Genomic DNA, 23857 nt, shown 5'->3' with positions numbered 1-23857 from the left:
CGGAGATGTAACAAGCCTATAGGGTATCACCCAACACCCCCTTATTTTTCTATGTCGATGAAGTCTTTCTTTGGGTGGGTGGATTGCACATTTGTTAGGTTTGTCTGCCTGGCATCTGAACCTCTTGCTGTATTCAGGGAATCTCCTGTTTTATGAGCCATAATGAGAGGCAATAACTACCTCCACTTACAGTAACTGAAAATACTAGGTACTAACTTTCCCAGCCCACCCTGTGGCTCGGGCCAGGCATGTGGCCTCAGGATGCACCTGTGCCAGATTTTTGACTCAAGGAAGAACTGGGAGCTCTCTTTCATGTGGTAGCTGCGGTAACAACACCCACAAAACTGAGTTCCTGGTGTAGAAGTGGCAACGATATAGCAATTAGTACTTATGGCAGCATCAGTTTCCTCAACAGATCAGTGCTGCAGCATCATTCCTGTCATTCCTGGGAATCCTTGAGTCTTATTCTCTAGTTTTCCCAATGATTTTGAGAGATTCTGATCCTGTTAACCACTCCTTTTTTGCTTAACTGGTCAAAGTCAGCTTGAGAACATCTGCCTATGCTGAACCAGTTTCTGTGCTAGACTTTTTCAAGTCTCAGTTTTCATCAAAACAACCCCAAGGTAGGAACTATCCCCTTTTTACCGATGAAGAAACAGAGTCAGAGAAGTTGTACCTTGCCTGGAGGTCACATAGCTAATAAGGGCCAGAGCTGGGACTTGGAGCCATATAAGCTGACTCTGGGGCTCTCACAGGTAACCTTTGCACTGGTCTGCCTCTCACTCTGTTAGATCCAAGCAGAATGACTTTCAAAATCTCTAAGGAGAGCAAAGCCTGGTTATGGGAAACGGGGTCTTGAAGAGAAGGCATTCAACTGGATGCTCATCGTCTGAGCCTGGCTGCCAAGTTCATGCTATGCTCTACCTCACATACCTCTGTATGTTTGGCAGGTCTAGGGCCATAGGGAGCCCAGGCTGGGGCTGGTACAGTCCTGGTGATTAGCCATTTCTAAAAGCAATTCTGATTGGACAGAATGTGAGCATATAACACCCCATGAGTCCAGGACACCCTGCACTTATCTGATGGATCTTGCTGCCTTACTTCAGTGCAACAAAAGTCTTTTTCACAAGCTTGTGGTTCATCACCTACTTCATGGTGGTCTCATTAGCTTTCTGATTTGTGAACAAGAGAACTTTCTTAACATCAGTGTGTGCTGGTGATTTTACTGCCTTTTCCTCTTAACTCAGTCCCACTCTTTGCCTTACATTTTTGTTTATCCAGCCCCCTGCCCCAGGAATTATGGGGGATGAAGCTGGAAGACCATGGAAAACACACCAATGACACTGACACTGACCTACTGGGGATCAAAGCTGAGTCAAGAAGAGCTACTATTATCCTTTGATATGTGCTGTGAATTCTGAGAGAAACACTATGATTTGATTTCCATCTTAATAGCGTCTACTAATAGACAAATGTGAACTGTGATGAGGGAGAGGCCAAAATCCCCCCAACTTCCCAAAGCAAAAAGCAACAGAGCGTAATTGTCAGAAATGTGATAGTATTGTCAAAGTATACAACCTGCTATGGGTTGTGAAACACGTAATGGTTCTATCTGCTCTAAGACTGTAAAATCAAAAAATTTTTACCAGGATAGAAAATAAAAATGAAAAATTATGAATCTTGAATTGATCTGCTCAATATCAGAACAGATATGTTCACACCTCGGTTTACTGGGCACATTCTGAGCTGCATATGCATTATCTACAATCCTCACAATAAGCCAGCATTTAGAAATTATTAACCTCACTTTACAGGTAAGAAACTTTCACTCAGAGATAGTAAGCAACTTGCCCAAGGTCACCCAGATGGTACAAGGCACAGCCAGGAGCTGAACTTGGTGGCAGCTGATTCTAAGGCTCTTGCTCTGTCTACAACCTCCAATAGTGGAAGAAGTGCTCTGGGCAGCTACTTTTTTGGTCTTCTGGCAAAGCCTGACTGCAAACTGTATTCACCCAATTTGGTACCAAAGGACAGCATCCTCAGGAAGAGAAATCACAATCACCCTCTTCTTCACTTTTTAACTTTGCAGTCACAGTAGTTGTGAAAAAGCAACAGGAGTAGTGTGTGTGTTTTAAGACCCTAAAACTCCGACTACTCTGTACCCGCTGAAGACTGTAACAAAAATTCTAAAGTCTCTGCTCACATCGGTTTGAGCCAGCGAGACAGCTGCATTGCACACACGTCCACGCTCCCTCAGGGCAGGCACTGAGCCCTCCCCTGGGGAGAAGGGTTGCCTGTTTGTGGTTATCGGCGTCTGGCTTCTCATTTTCACGACGACAGCAGGGCAAACCGTACTTGGTGATGGCTCTTCCGCATAAGCACTTCCTTCTGCCCAAATGCCCTTCCCCAACCCTGCCTTAATGAACCATTCTTCTCTCACTTTTCTGCTCAACGGGGACCCCTGTCTGCCCAGCTTCGGCCTCTCACACCTCCCTTAAAACAGTTTATATTTTTATTTTTTGGTAGAATCTGGTCAGGTCTAACTCGCCGCCAGGGGATGCCCAGAGGCTGGTTCACCGCCACATCCTGGGCGTGGCACTGTTGCGCTCAGAGATGCAGGGCTAATCAAACAGAAAGAACTATCTCATATTCCCATCCTCACTACTAAACCTGCCCTCCCTCCTCCTGGAGGTCCTCCCCGGCCTCCCAGGGCGCTGAAACCCTCCTGTAACGCGCGTCGTGCCTCGAGTCCCGCGTTCTTAAAAGGGCGGCACGGACCCACAACCGCAGCCGTAGCCTCAGCCGCAAAGCTCCGCCCCGCGTCGGGCCCCCGCTCTGCGCCTGCGCCCTTGGGATCAAGGCTGGGCCTTCCGCACTCTCCGCCGGAAGCCTCCGCTAGTCTCCTCCCTCAGGGTGGAGCGAAGTTTGGGCCCTTTGGGCCTATCATTTTTATCAGGCTTTAATGAGACTGGATATTAAAGGAGAAAATGAAATGAGTTTATCTTTGGCCTAAAGTTAATCCACATTCTATTTGGATTTACCCCTCATCTAAAATAATGGTACAGCCCCACATTAGTCCCGCCCCCTGCCCCCACCCATACTTCTCCCTCCTCGCTAGCTAGGTAAATCGGCCTCTTCCGTCCTGTCGTCATCACGTCGCTCCGGAGGTAGTTCCACGCTCGGGTCCACGCCCTTCCAGCGCGCAGCTTTGCCTCCGCAGTTGCTAAGCGGCCTTGGATACCTGCCCGCGGGATGCTGGGCGGCGTCAGGTGAAGATGGTGGTCACTGGGCCTCAGGTAAGACGGATTCCTACCGTGGTGGGCCGGCCGAGGTGTTGGGAATTGGCGAGGGCCTCGCCGGACTGTCCTCGAGGCCGCTGGGCCCGTCTTAGAGAAAATCGAGGTCCGCTAGGGTAAAGTAAAAGTGTGGGGGTGGGGGGGCGCAGATATAGGCCCGGATCCCGGACCTCAGACTGGGCTCGAATCTAACTCGCCTTCGGCTGGGAGATGTTTAGTCATCCTGCTGAGTATGAAAGAGCATTGGACAAGAAACCATAATGTGACATCCTAATTCCATCCCCTTTTTCTAGGAATCCTGCTCTTAGGAATCTGTCCTACGGCAAAAATAATTAATGGCAGAAGCAGAAATATGTACATTTCAGTAGGGTCTACGATGGCAAAAAATTGAAAAGATGCTCATGAAGATTGAGTTTATTATGGCATAACCACGCAACCACTAACCTAATCAGAAGGCAGAATACAATGTTGTATGTACACACTGTGAAAATAAGCATAGGCATGGATGGAATGGAACATGAAAAGATAGCTGTGGTGGGATCATGGGGGGATTTTCTTTTTTAACCTGACAAAATGATTTTAAAGTTCAACCTAAAAAATAAATATGTGGGACTAACGAGAAAAATTCTAAAACTTAAGAGTAATAAAAGAGATTAGCTCGTATCAGCACCACCAAGTATTATAACATACATATTATAAACCTGTAGTAATTAAAATAGTATGGAACTGGGCAGGAACTTACAGGCAGATAGAATATATAGAATTCATAATAAAATTCAGTTTTTAGGGATTTATTATATAGGCAAGGTGGTATTTTAAATTAGCATAGAAAGGATGGATTGGTGTCAGGCAGCTTGCTAGTAATTAAAACAATAACAAAATTAAAGCACCAAAATAAAGTCCAAATGGACTAAAATTTAAGTCTTAAAAATTTTGACATCATAAAAGTACTAGGAGAAAGCATTGTTGGATCTATTTATTTATTTATTTTCTCTGTGTGTGTGGTACGCGGGCCTCTCACTGCTGTGGCCTCTCCCTTTGCGGAGCACAGGCTCCGGACGCGCAGGCTCAGCGGCCATGGCTCACGGGCCCAGCCGCTCCGCGGCATGTGGGATCCTCCCGGACCGGGGCACGAACCCATGTCCCCTGCATCGGCAGGCGGACTCTCAACCACTGCGCCACCAGGGAAGCCCCTGGATGTATTTATAATCTTAGCATGGTAAAAACTCTTCAAAAGGGCTTCCCTGGTGGTTCAGTGGTTAAGAACCCGCCTGCCGATGCAGGGGACACAGGTTCAAGCCCTGGTCCCGGAAGATCCCACATGCCGTGGAGCAACTAAGCCTGTGCGCCACAACTACTGAGCTAATGTGCTGCAACTACTGAAGCCCACGCGCCTAGAGCCCGTGCTTTGCAACAACAGAAGCCACCGCAATGAGAAGCCGGCATACCGCAACGAAGAGTAGCCCCCACTCGCTGCAACTAGAGGAAGCCCGCGTGCAGCAACGAAGACCGAACACAGCCATAAATAAATAAGTAAGTAAGTAAGTAAGTAAGTAAATAAATAAATAAATAAACAAACTCTTCTAAATATGTCATGCAATCCAGAAGCCAGAAGGGAAATAAAATTTAAAACTTTCTGTGTGGCTTGCAACATTCAAGCAAACTAAACCAAAAAAACTACCAGCAGCTAAGTCTAAAGACAAATAAACTTATGGAAGTCTTTATTTAATGATCAATTAGAAAAATTTAAAACCCAACAGCAGAGTATATGAACAAGAAAATCAGAAGAAATACAAGTGGCCAATATAAACAGTGAAAGATGGCCATCTCACTAATTTCAAAGTGCAAATTAAAATAGTAAGGATTTTTTTGGCCTATCTTATTAGCAAAGATTAAAAAAATTAAAAATAAGATTGTGTGGAAACAAATGTATTAGTGTTAGTGGAAGTAAAAATTAGTACAATTTTTTGGAGGGCAATTTGGAAATAATTTACTTAGCCATTCAACAGGTAGGAATTTATTCTATAGATATGCAAAGTGAACAAAAACAACATGTTCAAATATGATGTTTGTAGTATTCTTTTTTTTTTTTTTTTTTTTTTTTTTCAGTACGCGGGCCTCTCACTGTTGTGGCCTCTCCCGTTGCGGAGCACAGGCCCCGGACGCGCAGGCTCAGCGGCCATGGCTCACAGGCCCAGCCGCTCCACGGCATATGGGATCCTCCCAGACCGGGGCACGAACCCGTATCCCCTGCATCGGCAGGCGGACTCTCAACCACTGCGCCACCAGGAGGCCCTGTAGTATTCTTTTACTAGCAAAAATTGGGGGAAAAAAACATGTCAATCAGTATATGAGTGGTTACATAAATGTCAGTACGTCCATAAAATGGAATGCTGTGCAGCAGTTAAAAAAAAAAGTGGTAGATCCATATATAGTGACATGGAAAGATGTGAAAGATACAGGTTAGGTGAAAAAAGTGTGTTGCAGAATAGTGCATATGGTCCTATTTAGTAAATAAAACTATAAGTTACCATATGTATAAAAAGAATTTAGAAAACTATACCCCACATTTAACAGTAGTTAGCAGTGAGGAATCAGGTTGGAAACATGGTTCCCCACATGGTAGCGTGATGGCAGGGCAGGGCCATGGAAGTGGGCTGATGGGAAACCCAGGGTTTGCCTTGGGTTTCTGCAGCCGTGATTATTCATTTCACTTTCAACCTTTGAATTGTAGTGAAATTGTAGCTAAGTTGCAGCTGTGTACCTTTTTAAAAAATAGATTTAATTAATTAATTAATTTGTTTGTTTAAATTTTGGCTCCGTTGGGTCTTCGTTGCTGTGCGTGTGCTTTCCCTAGTTGCGCTGAGCAGGGGCTACTCTTCACTGAGTTGCGCGGGCTTCTCACTGCGGTGGCTTCTCTTGTTGTGGAGCACGGCCTCTAGGCACACGGGCTTCAGTAGTTGTGGCTCGCAGGCTCTAGAGCACAGGCTCAGTAGTTGTGGTGCACGGGCTTAGTTGCTCCACGGCATGTGGGATCTTCCCAGACCAGGGCTTGAACCTGTGTTCCCTGCATTGGCAGGCGGATTCTTAACCACCGTGCCACCAGGGAAGCCCACCTTTTCTTAATGAATTATAAGAAGTAGACTATTGGTTCCTTTTAGGGTCTTTCTTTTGGAATATTGTTTATTGTTTCCCTTTTTTCTGATCCCTTTTTTCCATAAGGTGACCATGGAGAAAGAGCTTCGGAGCACCATTCTTTTCAATGCATGCAAAAAGGAAGTATTTACCACCAGCAATGGCTATAAATCCATGCAGAAAAGACTTCGGAGTAATTGGAAGATTCAGAGGTGACCGAGTGAATTGTTTTCCCTTCTAAGTGATGATAACAGCCTGCTGATAACACTGAAAAGTCTTTATTTTCTTATGTAAAATAGATTATTTAGGCGGGAGGAATTCCATTTAAAGGTCATTCAGAAATAAATAAATGATTTTTAAAACATATCTTTCAAAAATTGACAATTAGCATATTATTAAGTGGTCCCCCCAAATCACAAATCAAGTAATTATTCCAGTTGTACATATGCAAGTTTTTAAGAGGTTAGAGGCTTTCCCCATATTTTAACTTGGGTCAGTACTTTAGGGAAAGGAAAAATGAAAATATCCGTGTGTGTGTGTGTGTGTGTGTGTGTGTGTGTGGTTTTTCTTAATGGGTAAAGGATGTGTAATCATACAGGCTAATGGTAGAGCTGATTGAATTTGTAGTTGGAGGACTTCTTTAAGCTGTAGTGTGGTTTAATTTGGACACCTTGGCTTATAGGTAGTGCTTGAGCACAGGCTGATGACTGGGGCAGACCTATTAGAGGGGATTCTCACTTTGGGAGAGAGGCTGGACCAGGTACCTCTAAATCCCTTCATTTCTGTGCCTCTGTAGCCTCTGATTCCATACAGTCTAGATGCTAAAATGGCTCATAACTTGGTTTAAATAATGGATCTAACACTTGCTTTTAAAATCATATTTCTAGCTTAAAAGATGAAATTACATCTGAGAAGCTAACTGGGGTGAAGCTGTGGATTACAGCGGGGCCAAGGGAAAAATTTACTGCAGCTGAGGTAAGAAATATCCATAAAGAAGAAATGTAGTGAGATAGTTAGGAGCATGGGCTCTGAAATCCCGGGCTTAAATCCCTCTTCACCACTTGTCTGTGTTGCCTTAAGGTGGTCACTTCATCTGTTTCTTCATCATGGAGTTGTTGTGATGTTTAACTGAGTTAATGCATGTTAAGTGCCAAATACATAGTGCAGGCTAACTCAATATTAACCATACTTCTTTGCCATGTTTTTGCTTTAAAAATAGGAAAATTCCATTTAAAATTAAGCTGTTTTTTTATTCTATTTCATGGATAGACAAAGAATCGTTAAGTGTAAAACCCAAATAAAAATAACAAGTGTTGGCAGAGATGTGGAGAAATTGGAACCCTTGTGCACTATTGGTGGAAAGGTAAAATGGTGCAGCCACTATGGAAAACAGTATGGCGGTCCCTCAGAAAATTAAAAATAGAATTATATGATCCAGCAATCCCACTTCTGGATATATATATTCAAAAGAATGGAAAGCAGGGTCTCAAAGAGGTGTTTGTACACCCATGTTCATCGCAGCATTATTCACAGTAGCCAAAAGGTAGAAGCAATGCAGGTGTCCACCAACAGATGATAAATAAAATGGGATCAATACATCAATGAATTATTACTCAGTCTTAAGAAAGAAGGCAGTTCCGGTACTTGCCACGACATGCATGAATCTTGAGGACATTATGCTAAGTGAAATAAGCCAGTTACAAAAGGGCAAACGCTGTATGGTACCATTCACGTGGTGTACCTAGAGTAATCAGATTCGTAGAGAGAAGGTTAAAGTGGTAGTTGCCAAATGGGTATGAAGGTTTTGTTTTGCAAGGTGAAGAGTTCTGTAGATTGTTTGTACAACATTGTGAATGTACTTAACTTTACTGAACTGTACACTTAAAAGTAGTTAAGAGGGTAGATGGTGTGTTATGTGTATTTTACCATAGTTAAAAAAGCAAAAAACCCAGAACATAGCAAGAGCCTTTCTCACAGAGACTTGGAAGTGCTTGGTGTTCTGGGAGGGTTGTGGGGAGGAGGCAGGGTGGGGCCGTTGTGGTCCTTAGACTTAGGTGTCCAAGGTCTCCTTCTCTTACTTTGGGTGAGGCCACGGGGAGTGGTCCACAGGAGAGCATTCCTGTTGTCCTTTTTTTTTTTTTTTTTTTTTAAGATGTTGGAGGTAGGAATTTATTAATTAATTTATTTATTTTTGCCGTGTTGGGTCTTCGTTTCTTTGCGAGGGCTTTCTCTAGTTTTGGCAAGTGGGGGCCACTCTTCATCGCGGTGTGCGGGCCCCTCACTGTCGTGGCCTCTCTTGTTGCGGAGCACAGGCTCCAGACGCGCAGGCTCAGTAGTGGTGGCTCATGGGCCCAGTTGCTCCGTGGCATGTGGGATCTTCCCAGACCAGGGCTCAAACCCGTGTCCCCTGCATTAGCAGGCAGATTCTCAACCACTGCGCCACCAGGGAAGCCCCTGTCGTCCTTTTTTTTCTCAACCTGACTGCAAGGCCACCCTCTCATCTGGGAGGGGCATGGAGGGAGACATAACTATTTAATCAGCTTAATTGAGAGAAGGAGCAGGAATTATCATTGGGAACGTGGAGGTGACCAGCCACTCCTACCCCATGAGACCCCTCGGAAAGTACACACAGCGGGCAGTGGCCTGCAAAGGAATACTGTTGGGCTTTGGTCCCACGCTCTGATAGTTTCTCTTCCACCTCCCTTCTCCAGCTAGGGAGGAAAGAGAGGTGTCCCCGTCTGGGCCAAGGAGCAAGCAGCCTCAGGAAAGCCAGGGCATCCAGAGAGAGGGCCAGAGACCCATGCCTGGGCCTTTTTCCAAGAGGAGATGAGCGCCAGGCCAAACCTTTTTTCAGGCTTTCAGGGATGGGAAGCAGTGGCTTCCAAAAGACAAGGGTCCCTTGAGAGGCAGATTTTGTCCTTTGGAACTTTAGCCTAATGTTCTCTCACCAGACCAGCCCCTGGCACCATGTTTTCTCTTTAGAGTTGGAGTGAGGCGGGGAGGAAAGGGAGAAAAGCGTTTAACTTCTTCCTAAGAACCAACATCCTCTTGTGTTTTTATGCTTCCACTGGGCTGATCCTAGTGGTCAGCAGAGGTCTTCATCCAGGGCAGAGATCACCACTTTCCTGGTCATCGTTGCTGGTCTCTGAGGACTCATAAAGGGTCAGTTCACACCTCCAGGGCTATGTGATCTCTCTTTGATGTTGTCCTCCAGAAACTTCTGTGACAGAACAGACATCATATGTCTGACATTAGATGCAAGAATCAAGCTAGAGGCGAGGCTGAATTCAGAGTCTTCCCCTGTTTCCCACCTCACCTCCACTGGCTCATCACACTCACTTAGCGGTGATATTCAGTTATCTCCAGCAGCCCACGCCATGCTTCCCAACCCTGTCAGATCAAGGGCCACCTTATTACAAATGCCCCTTTATCATACTGAATTGAAAAGCATAGATAATATAACTCATCACCATTTAAAAAGAAAAGCTGATGCTCTAACTATATTAAAGGGAGATGATTTATTTAAAAAAATATATGAACTTCAAATTGTAAATGTATGGGCATATATACTCTAGAAGAATATGTATGTTTTAGTGTGTTAATCCTTGAACTTACATACACTTAGAACACTTCTTTACATTTGCCATTTTGAAACAAAGGCTAAATGTAAGTCTAAGTATATAGAATCACCATGAATGGGACAGCCTATTGTGTGGTGTCCAGAATCCGTGAAGTTTTGTCTCATTTGGGAGCAAGCCATCTTGGCGATGTTAACTGTTGCACTGTATTTTCTATATTTAGGGGATTGGGGGAGAGAAGCAAATCCAGGTTGTGTGCAAGAGCAAGAGGGCCGTGCTGTAGCAGAGCTGCCTTGGAGCAGTGGTTTCCCAAGTGAGATGCATGGGATGAACCACTGGGGTGCCAGAAGGAAATTATTCATATCTTTATCATCCTTAAAAATGTTCTTTTGGGGAGTTTTTGTTTTGTTTTGTTTTTGGCCACGCCACGCGGCTTGCAGGATCTTAGTTCCCCAACCAGGGGTTAAACCCGGGCCCTCGGCAGTGAAAGCGCAGAGTCCTAACCACTGGACTGCCAGGGAATTCCCTGGGGAGTATATTTTGTAATGATATAAATATACGTACTTTCTATACGTACTGGAGCGCACATTCAAATTTTTTTCTGAGGGGGTGCTTGAAGAAAGTTGAGAGACTGTTGGTCTAGACCGCCCACCCCAGGTGTTCTTAGGCTGGGTCAACAAAATCAGCACTAGATTTTCTTCTCTCCCCAGCTTTGTGAAAGCAAGAGAGCTTTCCAAGAGATCGGTAGACAGCATGCCTTTCTTATGTGGTTTGATCAGTCAGTGACTTGAACAGAATTCGTCCCTGAGAGATGGTATGAAATGCCTTTATCCTGATATCCTTGGCTGGCAGTGAGGAAAAGGTATGATCTCTATCAATAGTTTTCAAACAGGGATGGTTTTGCTCACTCCACACCCCCTCCCCCAACCCCAGGGGACATTTGGCAACATCTGGAGACATTTTTGATTGTCCAGAGAGGGTGGGTACAACTAGCATCTAGTAGGTAAAGACCAGGGATGCTGCTGATTGGAGGAGACCCGTGAGCTTCCTTTAGCTAATAGTTTTCCACTTTTGGTTTGCTGTCCAGATAGTCAACTTGGAAAATGTCATTTCAGTTTGAGTATTTTGGAGCTTTATACTAAAGACAAGTGTGGAAATCCTACACAGAGAGTAAATTTTATATTATCTTAATATAGATTTACATTTAAGTGCCTTTATAGATTTGAAGTTGTTTCTTTTTCATCTAGTTAAGGTCTTTTTTTTTTTTTTCGGCTGTGTTGGGTCTTCGTTGCTGCGTGCAAGCTTTCTCTAGTTGCAGCAGGTGGGGGCTGCTCTTCATTGCGGTGCACAGGCTTCTCATTGTGGTGGCTTCTTTTGTTGCAGAGCACGGGCTCTAGGGCACATGGGCTTCAGTAGTTGTGGCGCGCGGGCTCAGTAGTTGTGGCACATGGGCTTAGTTGCTCCGTGGCATGTGGGATCTTCTCAGACCAGGGCTTGAACCCGTGTCCCCTGCATTGGCAGGAGGATTCTTAACCACTGTGCCACCAGGGAATTCCCTAGTTAAGGTCTTATTCATAGTAGTTTGGATAAAAGTCTTCAAGGTATATTTATAGATTGTTTCTTTTTCTTTGTGTAGTTTGAAGTCCTGAAGAAGTACCTTGATGGCGGTGGGGATATCCTTGTGATGCTAGGAGAGGGTGGGGAATCCAGATTTGACACCAACATTAATTTCCTCCTAGAAGAATATGGAATCATGGTTAATAATGGTAATTATTATTATTGTTTTAATAGAGGCAGTAATTTCCTGTTTATTATTTATGTCGTAGTCCTCTGGGCCTAATAGTACAATGGAAAAAGCCCTGGGCTGTGAGGGTGCATGGTCCAGGATTCTGGCCTCACCGGCAGTCTGAATTTTCTAGTGCTAAGCTTCTTCCATTTATAAATTGAGAGAGATTGGAATATAGTTCCAGGATTCCTTTCAGATCAAAATTTGTATGTGTCTATAATATCAAACTTACTTCTAATCTAAGAAACGCCTTCCTCTCTTTTTCCCTTAAAGATGCTGTGGTTAGAAATGTATATTATAAGTATTTCCATCCTAAAGAAGCTCTAGTTTCCAATGGAGTCTTGAATAGGTAAGCATATTGAAAACAGAAATGACTTTGCCAATGACTCTCCTCTTTCCTATGTGACTCTTCCCTTCTCCCTTCTCACACGTTCCTTTCTCTGGCCCTTTTTCCTTTCTTGCCTTTTTTTTTTTTTTTTTTTTTTTGTGGTACGCGGGCCTCTCACTGTTGTGGCCTCTCCCGTTGCGGAGCACAGGCTCCGGATGCGCAGGCTCAGCGGCCATGGCTCACGGGCCCAGCCGCTCCGCGGCATGTGGGATCTTCCCGGACCGGGGCACGAACCCGTGTCCCCTGCATCGGCAGGCAGGTTCTCAACCACTGCGCCACCAGGGAAGCCCCCCTTTCTTGCCTTTTTAAAAAATTTTATTATATCATAGTTTATTATGTTACTTCTCATCCATCATATTACATTCCTCCCATCTTTTGAAACCTTACTCCACATCACCTTTTTGATGGTTAGAATATAGTCAGTTGCAAGTAAAGAAAACCCTATTCGGATGGGATTAAACAATACAGAGACTTTATTGATTCATGTCATTGAAAAGTCGAGAGCTAGGGCAGGCTTTGGGTGTGGATTGACTGTAATATTCGTCAGGTCATCAGGGCTGCAGTTCCATTTCTCTGCAGTTCTCTTGGCTCTGCTGTCCTGTGGTGGGGAGCTGACCAGTTGTAACAGTTCCCAAATTTGTATCCTCATGCCACACCATTTAGGGCAAGAGCGTATGCCTTGGTCCCAGCATTCCCAGCAATAGTAGACCTGGGGTTTGCTGTGACAGAGGGCATAGAATGCCCTGGTGGCACAGTTATGTCATATTCTCCACCCCTGGAATCTAGGATGAAGTCAGTTTTTTCTCATCCATTGGATCCTAAAACATAAATTAAGAGCTTTGAGAAAGTGAGAAATGAATGCATGAGGGGGCAACAACAGGGGCCTTCTGGGAGCTTTTCCCTAAATTCCAAACGATTCATTCCACACTTGAACTTGCCAGGTACTCTGCTGGGTCTGAAGATAGAGAGTCTAGAACACAGGACTAGAATGCAGGTCTAGTACATATTTGGACCTTTCCCTCAGGACTCAAGAAAGAGGAACTGATTCTTATATTTTCATGTTAACTTTTGCAGGCTTCCCAAAAGAGATGTAGGTGTGTAGGAATACCTTTATTTGATTTTTAAGAACGGTATGTTGAGCAAGTCTGCACAGTACCTGTATCTAATTCATAGTTACTATTAATGAATGGATTGTGAAATTCCTAAATTTTTTTGTTTACTAGATTTTAATTTTTTTCTTCAAGGGAAATTAGCCGAGCTGCAGGGAAGGCAGTGCCTGGGATCATTGAAGAGGAGAGCAGTGGAAACAATGCCCAGTGAGTGTTTTCTGAGGCCACCTGAAGGGGACATATTTGCCATTTGAAGAGTTTTCTTTTTCAAAGCGAAGCATTTTCATTTCTGATTACAAAAGTAATTCTCACCAAAAACCAGATTGATCAGTTCAAAAGGAAGAAAATAGAAGTCCTCCGGTGTAAATCCATGCCCCTCTCCCCAAAGATAATCCTTCTTAACTGTATTTAGATTTTTTTCGGGAATTCCCTGGCGGTCCAGCGGTTAGGACTCCGTGCTTCCACTGCAGGGGGCACGGGTTCAATCCCTGGTCAGGGAACTAAGATCCTGCATGCCGCACTGTGTGGCCAAAAAAAAAAGGTATTCAGATTTTTTTGATTTTTTTTCATATATAAAAATAGAGTTATGGGCTTTCCTGGTGGCGCAGTGGTTGGGAGTTTGCCTGCCGATGTAGGGGACACGGGTTCGTGCCCCAATCCGGGAAGATCCCACATGCCGTGGAGCTGCTGGGCCCGTGAGCCGTGGCCGCTGAGCCTGCGCGTCCGGAGCCTGTGCTCTGCAATGGGAGAGGCCACAACAGTGAGAGGCCCGCGTACCGCAAAAAAAAAATAGAGTTAGGTACTTTATCCTTTTTATGACTGGATTAAACTGGATGTATCCTAATCTAATCAATCTCCTATTATTGAACATTTAGGTAGTTGATAATATTTTGCTTTAATAATACCACCTAACATTTATTGAGCACTTACTGTGTCACAGGCATGTATTATTACCTCATTTAGTCCTCACAACCACCTATAAGGTTGTTGACAAGATAACAGTTTAATTGCCCAAGCTCACTTGACTAGTAAGTGTCAAAACTGAGTTTCACACCTAGGCAGTCTGCTCTAGGGCCTGTACTCTTAACTTCTTTTCCTTACTGTTATTATAAACAGTTTTATATTATAAATAACAAAGCACAAGGTGAACGTCTTTGTACAATTTGTGCACTTAATGCTAATATCTTAGTAGGCCAGATTCTTAGCATTCAGATTTCTGGGTCAGAGGTCTTCCAGTCGATGCATTGCCAAATGTGATGCATTGCCAAGTCACCCTCCAGGCTTTTGTAACATTTACAGTCCCTATGAACGTGCCCCCTTTCCCTCTATTGCCAGCATGGAATATTCTGTTGAAAATGATACCACTTTATTTTAACTTGCAATTCTTTTTTCTTTTTTTTAATAAATTTATTTATTTTTATTTATTTTATTTTTGGCTGCGTTGGGTCTTCGTTGCTGTTCGTGGGCTTTCTCTAGTTGCGGAGAGCGGGGGCTACTCTCCGTTGCGGTGCGCGGGCTTCTCATTGCGGTGGCTTCTCTTGTTGGGAGCACAGCCTCTAGGCACGCGGGCTCTAGAGCGCAGGCTCAGTAGTTGTGGTGCACGGGATTAGTTGCTCCGCAGTATGTGGGATCTTCCTGGGCCAGGGCTCGAACCCGTGTCCCCTGCGTTGGCAGGCAGATTCTTTTTTTTTTTTTTTTTTTTTTTTTTTTTTTTTTTTTTTTTGCGTTACATGGGCCTCTCACTGTTGTGGCCTCTCCCGCTGCGGAGCACAGGCTCCAGACGCACAGGCTCAACAGCCATGGCTCACGGGCCCAGCTGCTCCGTGGCATGTGGGATCTTCCCAGACCGGGGCACGAACCCGTGTCCCCTGCATCGGCAGGCGGACTCTCAACCACTGCGCCACCAGGGAAGCCCGGCAGGCAGATTCTTAACCACTGTGCCACCAGGGAAGCCCCAATTCTTTGATTATTATGAATGGGATGGCTTTTAAAGTCTACTGGCTGATTGTATTTATTCTGTGAATTTCCTGCTCACTGCTTTTTTGCCTGTTTTTCTATTGATGGTTTATCTTTTCTTATTCACTTATAAGACCTCCATGTGTTGCAAATGTTTTTTCCCAGTTTACCTTTTTACTTTGGGGTATTTTGCCCCATAGAAGTTGAATGTTTTTATATAATTAAAGCATATTACATAGCTCTAGTAGTTAGAATAATGTGATACTAATACAGAAATAGTGAAAAATAAATTAAAAAATTAGAATCAGATCCAAAATATGTGGAAGGTAGGGGTTATTAGTTTATAGTTAAAGTGACATTTCAAATTATTGGGGAATGAATGGTATAATTTTTTTTTTTTTTTTTTTTTGCGGTACGCCGGCCTCTCACTGCTGTGGCCTCTCCTGTTGCGGAGCACAGGCTCCAGACGCGCAGGCTCAGTGGCCATGGCTCACGGGCCCAGCCGCTCCGCGGCATGTGGGATCTTCCCAGACCGGGGCACAAACCCATGTCCCCTGCATTGGCAGGCGGACTCTCAACCACTGCGCCACCAGGGAAGCCCTGGTATAATTTCGGCTAATCATTTGGAAAAACATTTCCATTTTCATGCCACACCCCAAAATATATTTCAGATAGATTAAATCTTTAAATATTAAAAATGAAACCATAAAAAGCACTAAAAGAAACTATAGGTGAATGTTTTGTAATCTTAGAGTACAAAAGACCTTTCTTAGTGTGAAACCAAGGTAAAGTCATAAAGGGGAAAATGTATAGCAACATATATCATAAGTTGACATTTTTGACATTCAAGAATCACAATCTGATTCTTGGTGAATAAGTGAAAGAACTGTGGACTTGGAGTTAGAAGGATTTAGAAGTTCCTGACTTCATGCCTTACTTGCAGGGTGACCCAGGGCAAAGTAACTCTTAGCTTCAGTTGCCATATCTGTGTAATGGGGACAGTATTAATCTTACAAAGTTCTTGGGAAACTCCAGTGTGGCAGTGCTTGTGGAAGTGCTCTGTAAGGTAGAGGGCAGTGTACCTTACCTGTGATGTGACCGTCATTACTTCCTCAGTAGTTGTCGTGAAGGGCAGATGGCAGGTTGTTAATTTCCTGGGTCGTCCCGGAAGCAGCACAGTGTCTTGGGAGGCTTTGAGGTGGGATAAGCAGTCCTGCTCTGTGCTTTGAAATATCTTGACCTGATGGAGTCTCAAGCATTCATTTAGCCCCATTTTTTATCATGTCCCTTTTTCCTTCTCTTACTCAGCCGTAGCTGCACTGACTTTGTTCTAACTCCTTAGGTGTGCCAAGCTCTCTCTCACCTTAGGGCCTTCACATATCTGCTCTCTCTTCCAGGCATACACTCTCCCAGCTAATCTTACTCATTCACACTTGGTTAGGAAAAGTCCTGTATTTGTTTTGGGGGTGGGTGTTTAACCTTATGCTTAAAGTCTTATCAAAATGTCAGCCTGATTGATTTCTTAGTAATAATAAAAGAAATAGAGGAGTGTAAATAATAGCTTGACAATTTCCGTCATATAACCATTCTACCTTCCTCCTTAAGAATTATCTCCCTTGAGTGCATTTGGGGAAGGTGTGGGGAAGGATGTGCCCTGACATCCACAGAACTATTCCTCCCACTTACCTTTTCTTCCTCCTTGGCAACTGCTCATTTTTTTTCTGTTCTTGTCCTGGAAATCATGGGCTGCACCCCCTTACTGGGATACTACTGGGGTAGGGGCGGAGGAGGAGAATGGGGAACATGGGGCAGGTACCACTTCTCAACCACGATGAGACACAGAAGTCATAGTGGTAGGTGAGACTTTACTGAAGGGATGCGGAAAACTAACACTGGAAGGAAATAATTTAAAACTTAAGCTAAGAAGAATGGTCTAAGAGAAAGGAAAATTAAAATCTTCATAAGGAGCTCTTCATGGGTATTCCCGCTGCCCATTCCCCCTCCCCCCTGCCCCGGTTTCCAGTTGTATGCTTTGGTTTTAAGATTCCCGTTTCTCTCCTTTCTGAGGACACTTCCTTCCAACAAATACCTTTGCAGAGCTCCATTTTTCTTTCTCAAAACCCTAGCCCCTCCTGCAGGGGTTGGCCTCCCCTAGGTCTCTACCCCACCCTTATCCCCTCCATCCCACACCCTTTCTAGGAGTACATTGCCCCAGGTACTGATTCACTCAAGACACTCGCAGTCTTTGCTAGGACAGTGGAGAGTAGAGGGACTCCAAAGCAGGTCTGTGTAAAAGTGTCCAGTGTGGGATAAATATATGCCTCTATTGATATAAGCGCTCAACAGGTAGCATACCCTTCTGATGACAGACACTCATTCTTAGAGATAACATCAGTCACATTTATAAGGGAGAGGAAAGAATTTACAGCTAAGACATTGTTGCACAGAGCAGGCTCATGTGTAGCTCTGGTGCAGTTCTTAGATGAGGCCCCCTCTTCTTCCTCTTCCTCCGTTGGGGCTGCTTTACTTCTTCCAGTTACAGTCATTTACACGTACGATTGTAAATTGTTAATTTATACTCACATTTCTTTTTTTTTTTTCCTTTATTATTTATTTATTTATTTATTTTTGCTTTATAACAAATTTAATCAGTTATACATATACATATGTTCCCATATCCCCTCCCTCTTGCGTCTCCCTCCCACCCTCCCTATCCCACCCCTCCAGGCGTTCACAAAGCACCGAGCTGATCTCCCTGTGCTATGCGGCTGCTTCCCACTAGCTATCTACCTTACGTTTGGTAGTGTATATATGTCCATGCCGCTCTTTCACTTTGTCACAGCTTACCCTTCCCCCTCCCCATATCCTCAAGTCCATTCTCTAGTAGGTCTGTGTCTTTATTCCTGTCTTACCCCTATGTTCTTCATGACATTTTTTTTCTTAAATTCCATATATATGTGTCAGCATACAGTATTTGTCTTTCTCTTTCTGACTTACTTCACTCTGTATGACAGACTCTAGGTCCATCCACCTCATTACAAATAGCTCAATTTCATTTCTTTTTATGGCTGAGTAATATTCCATTGTATATATGTGCCACATCTTCTTTACCCATTCATCCGATGGTGGACACTTAGGTTATTTCCATCTCCGGGCTATTGTAAATAGGGCTGCTATGAACATTTTGGTACATGTCTCTTTTTGAATTATGGTTTTCTCAGGGTATATGCCCAGTAGTGGGATTGCTGGGTCATATGGTAGTTCTATTTGTAGTTTTTTAAGGAACCTCTATACCGTTCTCCATAGTGGCTGTACCAATTCACATTCCCACCAGCAGTGCAAGAGTGTTCCCTTTCTTCCACACCCTCTCCAGCATTTATTGTTTCTAGATTTTTTGATGATGGCCATTCTGACTGGTGTGAGATGATATCTCATTGTAGTTTTGATTTGCATTTCTCTAATGAGTAAAGATGTTGAGCATCCTTTCATGTATACTCACATTTCTTAAAATGCTTTATTAAACCTGTAGCTAGAGTGACACTAATTTTAAGTTAACAAACCAAAGCTTATAGAATATTTTCTGTTTGATTGTGACTTGCTCAAGAAACACTGAGATTATCTTCAAAAATTTTTTATTCATTAAAAAAAACCTTGAATATTTCTTTATTTCTTTCAGGGCTCTCACCTTTGTCTATCCTTTTGGTGCCACATTGAGTGTCATGAAACCAGCAGTGGCTGTTCTGTCCACAGGCTCTGTCTGTTTCCCACTTAACAGACCCATCCTGGCTTTCTATCACTCGAAGGTACAGCCTTTCTTAGATAAGGGTGGATATGTAATTTTTATTACTGAAATAGTAAGAACTACTTTAGTTTCCATGGGGTTTCATATATTTTCTCTTTTTTTTTTTTGGCTGCACCACTATGTGGGATCTTAGTTCCCCGACCAGGGATTGAACTCGTGCCCCCTGCAGTGGAAGCTTGGAGTCCTAACCACTGGACCACCAGGGAACTCCCATATTTTCTCATTGGTCTTCACAATAGTCCTGTGAAGTAGGATTTCAATGAACTACATTTTACTTATGGGGAAAACAGTGGATTGTCCCGTCATTGATGGAGTCAAGACTATACCTAGCTCTTATTCTAGATCCAAAGCCTTTCCACTGTAGCATGAGGCTACTGTAGTATAACTGTCTCTGACTACCAGCTCTCACCCTCAGTGTAAGAGAATCCACTCAGAGAAAGGTTGAGTTAGCAACCTATACCACAGTGCACAGAATTGTGCTGCTGGTATTTTAGTGTATCCCAGGAAAACATACCAGAAGACTAGTTGTTCAGTTCTCATCCTGGAAACCCCACAAAATGTGGAAACAGGTGGTCGCAGAGGACACAGCCGTCCTCATTATCACCCCACGTATCCACTGCCTTTTAATTCATGTTTGCTGAATTCACCTTCATCTGTCTACCAAGACTTGGAATTCACCAGCTGACCTCTCAGTTTTTCTCCAGAGACTTGCATGGCTCTAGCTACACATGATTCTATTTTTCTTTGTGGGACCTAAGTATTACTTTTCCATCTCATATTTAAAAGCTCTGATGTCATTTTTATTAGGAAGTAAATAAATGTCTATGCTGTGTTTGAAAGATGATATTTAGACAAAATTGGTATAGTTATTAATGGTAGTTAGTCTCTCCTAAACAGCAGGAAATACTGTTTTAAAATTAAAGTGTTATTGCACTTCCCTGGTGGTCTAGTGATTAAGACTCTGTGCTTCCACTGCAAGGGGCACAGTTTCGATCCCTGGTCTGGGAACTAAGATCCCGCATGCCCCATGGCATGGCCAAAAAAACCCAAATTAACATGTTATTAAATGATTCAAGATGTGGAAATAACTTTACATTAAATGTCTGTTTATAGGCACAAAAGTAATGAGACACCATCTTAAGGGGCCTCTGGTAGTATAATACTAGAACTGTTACAATTATTTGATTTTTTTAACTGTGCACAGAGATTTTACGTGGCTTAATCAGTGGATTTTTATGGAGCATCTGTTGGGTACAGAATTCTGTGCTAAGTGTGGTGATTCTTCTAGAATTCATGAGATTATCATGCGCTCATTGCCTAGCTATTTAAAGCCCATTTTCTCCTCCTGATAGGCTTTCAGTCCTGCCTTATAAACACAATCTTTCAGAGAGGTTGTTGCCTGTCACTCTTGTTGGTGAGGTGAAGCAGTGATCCCAGGGAGAGGCTCCATCTGGAACCCATAGCAGCGCCAGGCTAGCACCGGGGCGTTCTGCCTTCTTGCCCAGGGCCATTGCCTTCGTTGAGCTTATCATGGTCCTTTCTAGGTCTTTGGTTTACTGGGATAGACTCATTAACATTGAAGGAGCACATTGGTCCTTGAGTAGACATACTCTTATTTAATTGGAACAAATTATAGACAGATGCTGGAAAAGGAAGCTGAAGAAAATGGTAGAATCAGTCAGGACAGAATAAAAGGATTAAAAGACAATGTATAATCTATTTGAAATAAATGAGGTAGGGAAAAGAAAATACAGTTGACTCTTGAGCAGTGCAGGGGTTTTGAGGTGCCAGCCCTCCGCACAGTGGAAAATCGTGTGTTACAGAGTCAGTCCTCTGTATATGCGGTTGTGCATCTGTGAATTCAACCAACCACGGATCGTGTAGTACAGTACTCTTTACTATTGAAAAAAATTCGCTAGTAAGTGGACCCATGCAGTTCAAACCCATGTTGTTCAAGTGTCGACTGTATACTAAGGAAAAGATAATATAAATCTGACTGTGGGAGGTGTAGGTATTTACTCATCTACAGGGATTCAAACCGCAGCCCAGTTCATTCAGTCACGTCCCTGCTATTTCTATAGAATTCCACCCAATTCACTTCCTATTCTCAGTAACCTGTCTGTTTGCAGTGGTTATGGTATAGTAATCGTATTATTTTTCCTCTGAAGCATTTGCTTTTAATGTGGGACAGGTCAGAGTTTGTTTTGCAAATTTTGTTTTATTTACAGAATTTGTGCATTTGTAGCTCAACAACTCTGCTTAGGTGTCGTTCTTTCCCGGTGTGGTTGCAGTTGTGCCTGTTCTCTGTATGTGATGTTGCTAGAAAATCTGATTTCATTTTGTGTTTTTAATATTGCACTGTTTTTTTTCTCATTACAAAAATAATATATGCTCATTGTAGAAAAATTTTTAAATGCAGAGATGTGCTACTCTGAGGCAGCCCAGGCCGACGTTTTGATCATTTTCTCCCACTTTTGCTTGTGCCTCATTTTTGTTTACTTGCCTCACAGGCTTTAAACTCCAGTAGCTGTACAATTGATGGTACACTTTTTTTTAGCCCAATGGTATGACAGAAGCATTTTCCCATATTATTGAGAAACCTTCCTAATATATAATTTAACAACTGGGGGAGGTTCCATTATTCTTAAGCATATTTCTGTGGGTGAACATTTGGATTTGTTTCTAATCTTTTGTGATTATGACTATAAAGTTGTGCAGAGTTTTTGGTATATTTTATATTCTGCTTTGTTGCATTTGTTGACAGTTTCAGCAACATTGTGTCAAAGAAGTTACTTCACTAAACCTGACCAACACTGTTTATAGTCATTTTTTTCTTATTAATCTGATAGGAAAAAGTACTTTGTTTTGATTTTTTTTTAATTACTAATACTAAAGTTTTTATTATTAACCAGTCGTTTCTTTTGTGAATTTTTCGTGCTTGTGGCTTAGTTTTCTGTTTGGATCTTAAATACTGTTTTTTGGTATTCATAAATGTCCAAATCTTTATAGATTATCTATGGATTTGTCTGTTTTTTCCTTTAAGATTATGATATTCATTTATAATTTCACTAACAATGGGAAATACTGTCGAATGAATTCACACTGCTTTCTATTAAAGTCAAATTGAAGGGTACAGAAGTGTCTAAATTGAGAAGCAGGTTGGAATATAGTTGTTATCATAATTGACATTTCTAGACCATTAAAATACCCATGTGAATTGGCACTTCTTAGTATATAAGACATTTGCTCACATGGTTGTAATGATAAGTGTTTGGGGACTGAAATGCACGTGGTACCTTTGGGGATCTGAATATCTGACACTGCTTTGTCATCAACAGAACCAAGGTGGGAAACTGGCAGTGCTTGGCTCATGTCACATGTTCAGTGACCAATATTTGGATAAAGAAGAAAACAGCAAAATCATGGTAAGCTCTTCTGTTTTATCTAATGAACAGTATGTATGATTTTCCTGTCATTAAAAAAAAAAGTACTGCTGAGTTCATCTAGTCATTTAAAACCAGCTATTCAGAACCCATTCTACACTAGACACTAAGGATACAAAGACGAGTCAGGCATAGTCTCTGCTCTAAAAAAGTATACAGGACCCTGAGAGAGGATGTGAGAGACAGAGAAGTAAATCCAGAAGGACGTGGCGAGCGTTTCTAAGCACAGCACCCCGGGCTGGGAGCCACCCTGGAGAAGCGAGGAGGAGCAGACCCAAGCAGGGCCTCCCGTATCAAGCCTAGGAACTCAAACTTTCTTCGAAAAGCCACGGGGAGCCCTTGTAGAGTGTCCAGCAGCCTTGGGCATAGTCAGATCTGTGAGTGCAGAAGATGGAAGGGAGAGGGCAATCTGGAGCCAGTTAGGAGACTGGCGGAGAAGGAACAAGGACCTGAATGAAGGCAGGGAAGGTGTGAGTGGGGGGAGGGGCTGGCCAGCACGAGTGGGATTTAGGAGGGGTTATGATAGGACTGTCCCTGGTTGAGGCGGGGAAGGAGGGAAAGGCACGGCAAGTGCAAAGGAAACATGTCCCGTGAAGGGTGACAGGGTGCCGGCCAGAGCTGGATGTTGGCGTGATGCCAGTGACTCCCTCAACCAGAGGGAGGAGGTCCCACTGAGCTTTCTCATTAATGAAATAAGTTCCTTCAGCCTTAAGGATTATTGTCTTATTGAGAGATTGACTTAAGATCTCGTTTCTGGGAACTCCCTGGCGGTCCGATGGTTAGGACTCTGCACTTTCACTGCCGAGGGCTTGGTTTCAGTCCCTGGTTGGGGAACTAAGATCCCACAAGCTGTGAGCTGCAGCCAAAAAAAAAAAGGATCTTGTTTCTGTAGAATCTACACGAAGTTCCAGCGTCTTTATCACATTCTGGGGGCATCTTGTTATATTGTACTTTTTAAGTCCAGACTGTCATCAGCACATTACACAGGGATTGTTTCAGAACAGTGGACAAATTTTAATAAATTCTGGCTGGTGATTAAAGGTTAGAGTGCCCTAAGATAAATGATAAATTTCCAATAATAAAAATGGCACTAGGGTAAGGAAAACTTTGCAGTTTTCATATGATTTCACCAAGATAAGGGTGGCTACCCTTTTTCAAATCACTGGTGTGTATTCTCTTTCCCTTTATCATTTTTCTTGATTGGTTTAATTCTCTAGTCCTGCCCTCAGCTTTCTCAGATAACCAAATGGGTAATTCTGTGTTTATTTTTTTTAATTTAGGATGTTGTTTTCCAGTGGCTCACAACAGGAGACATCCACCTAAACCAGATTGATGCTGAGGACCCAGAGGTAGGAGGTTGTGAA

General features: G+C 43.2%; 1 protein-coding gene across 1 annotated transcript in view; it reads left to right on the top strand.

Annotated features, from left to right (window-relative positions):
- Nucleotides 1-3134: 3134 nt before the first annotated feature.
- Nucleotides 3135-23857, top strand: part of IFT52 (intraflagellar transport 52) — a 34649-nt gene continuing 13926 nt past the window's right edge. The window contains exons 1-9 of the mRNA XM_081256771.1: nt 3135-3296; nt 6519-6643; nt 7319-7406; nt 11646-11775; nt 12069-12144; nt 13428-13499; nt 18925-19051; nt 22389-22475; nt 23774-23842. Coding sequence (XP_081112897.1) covers nt 3276-3296; nt 6519-6643; nt 7319-7406; nt 11646-11775; nt 12069-12144; nt 13428-13499; nt 18925-19051; nt 22389-22475; nt 23774-23842 — 795 coding nt within the window. The 5' untranslated portion in view covers nt 3135-3275. The remainder of the gene's footprint in view (nt 3297-6518; nt 6644-7318; nt 7407-11645; nt 11776-12068; nt 12145-13427; nt 13500-18924; nt 19052-22388; nt 22476-23773; nt 23843-23857) is intronic.

The sequence above is a fragment of the Mesoplodon bidens genome, assembly GCF_964165515.1.
Source record: "Mesoplodon bidens genome assembly, chromosome: 15".
Classification (NCBI taxonomy): Eukaryota; Metazoa; Chordata; class Mammalia; order Artiodactyla; family Ziphiidae; genus Mesoplodon; species Mesoplodon bidens.
This window is presented reverse-complemented; position numbering and strand designations above follow the sequence as displayed.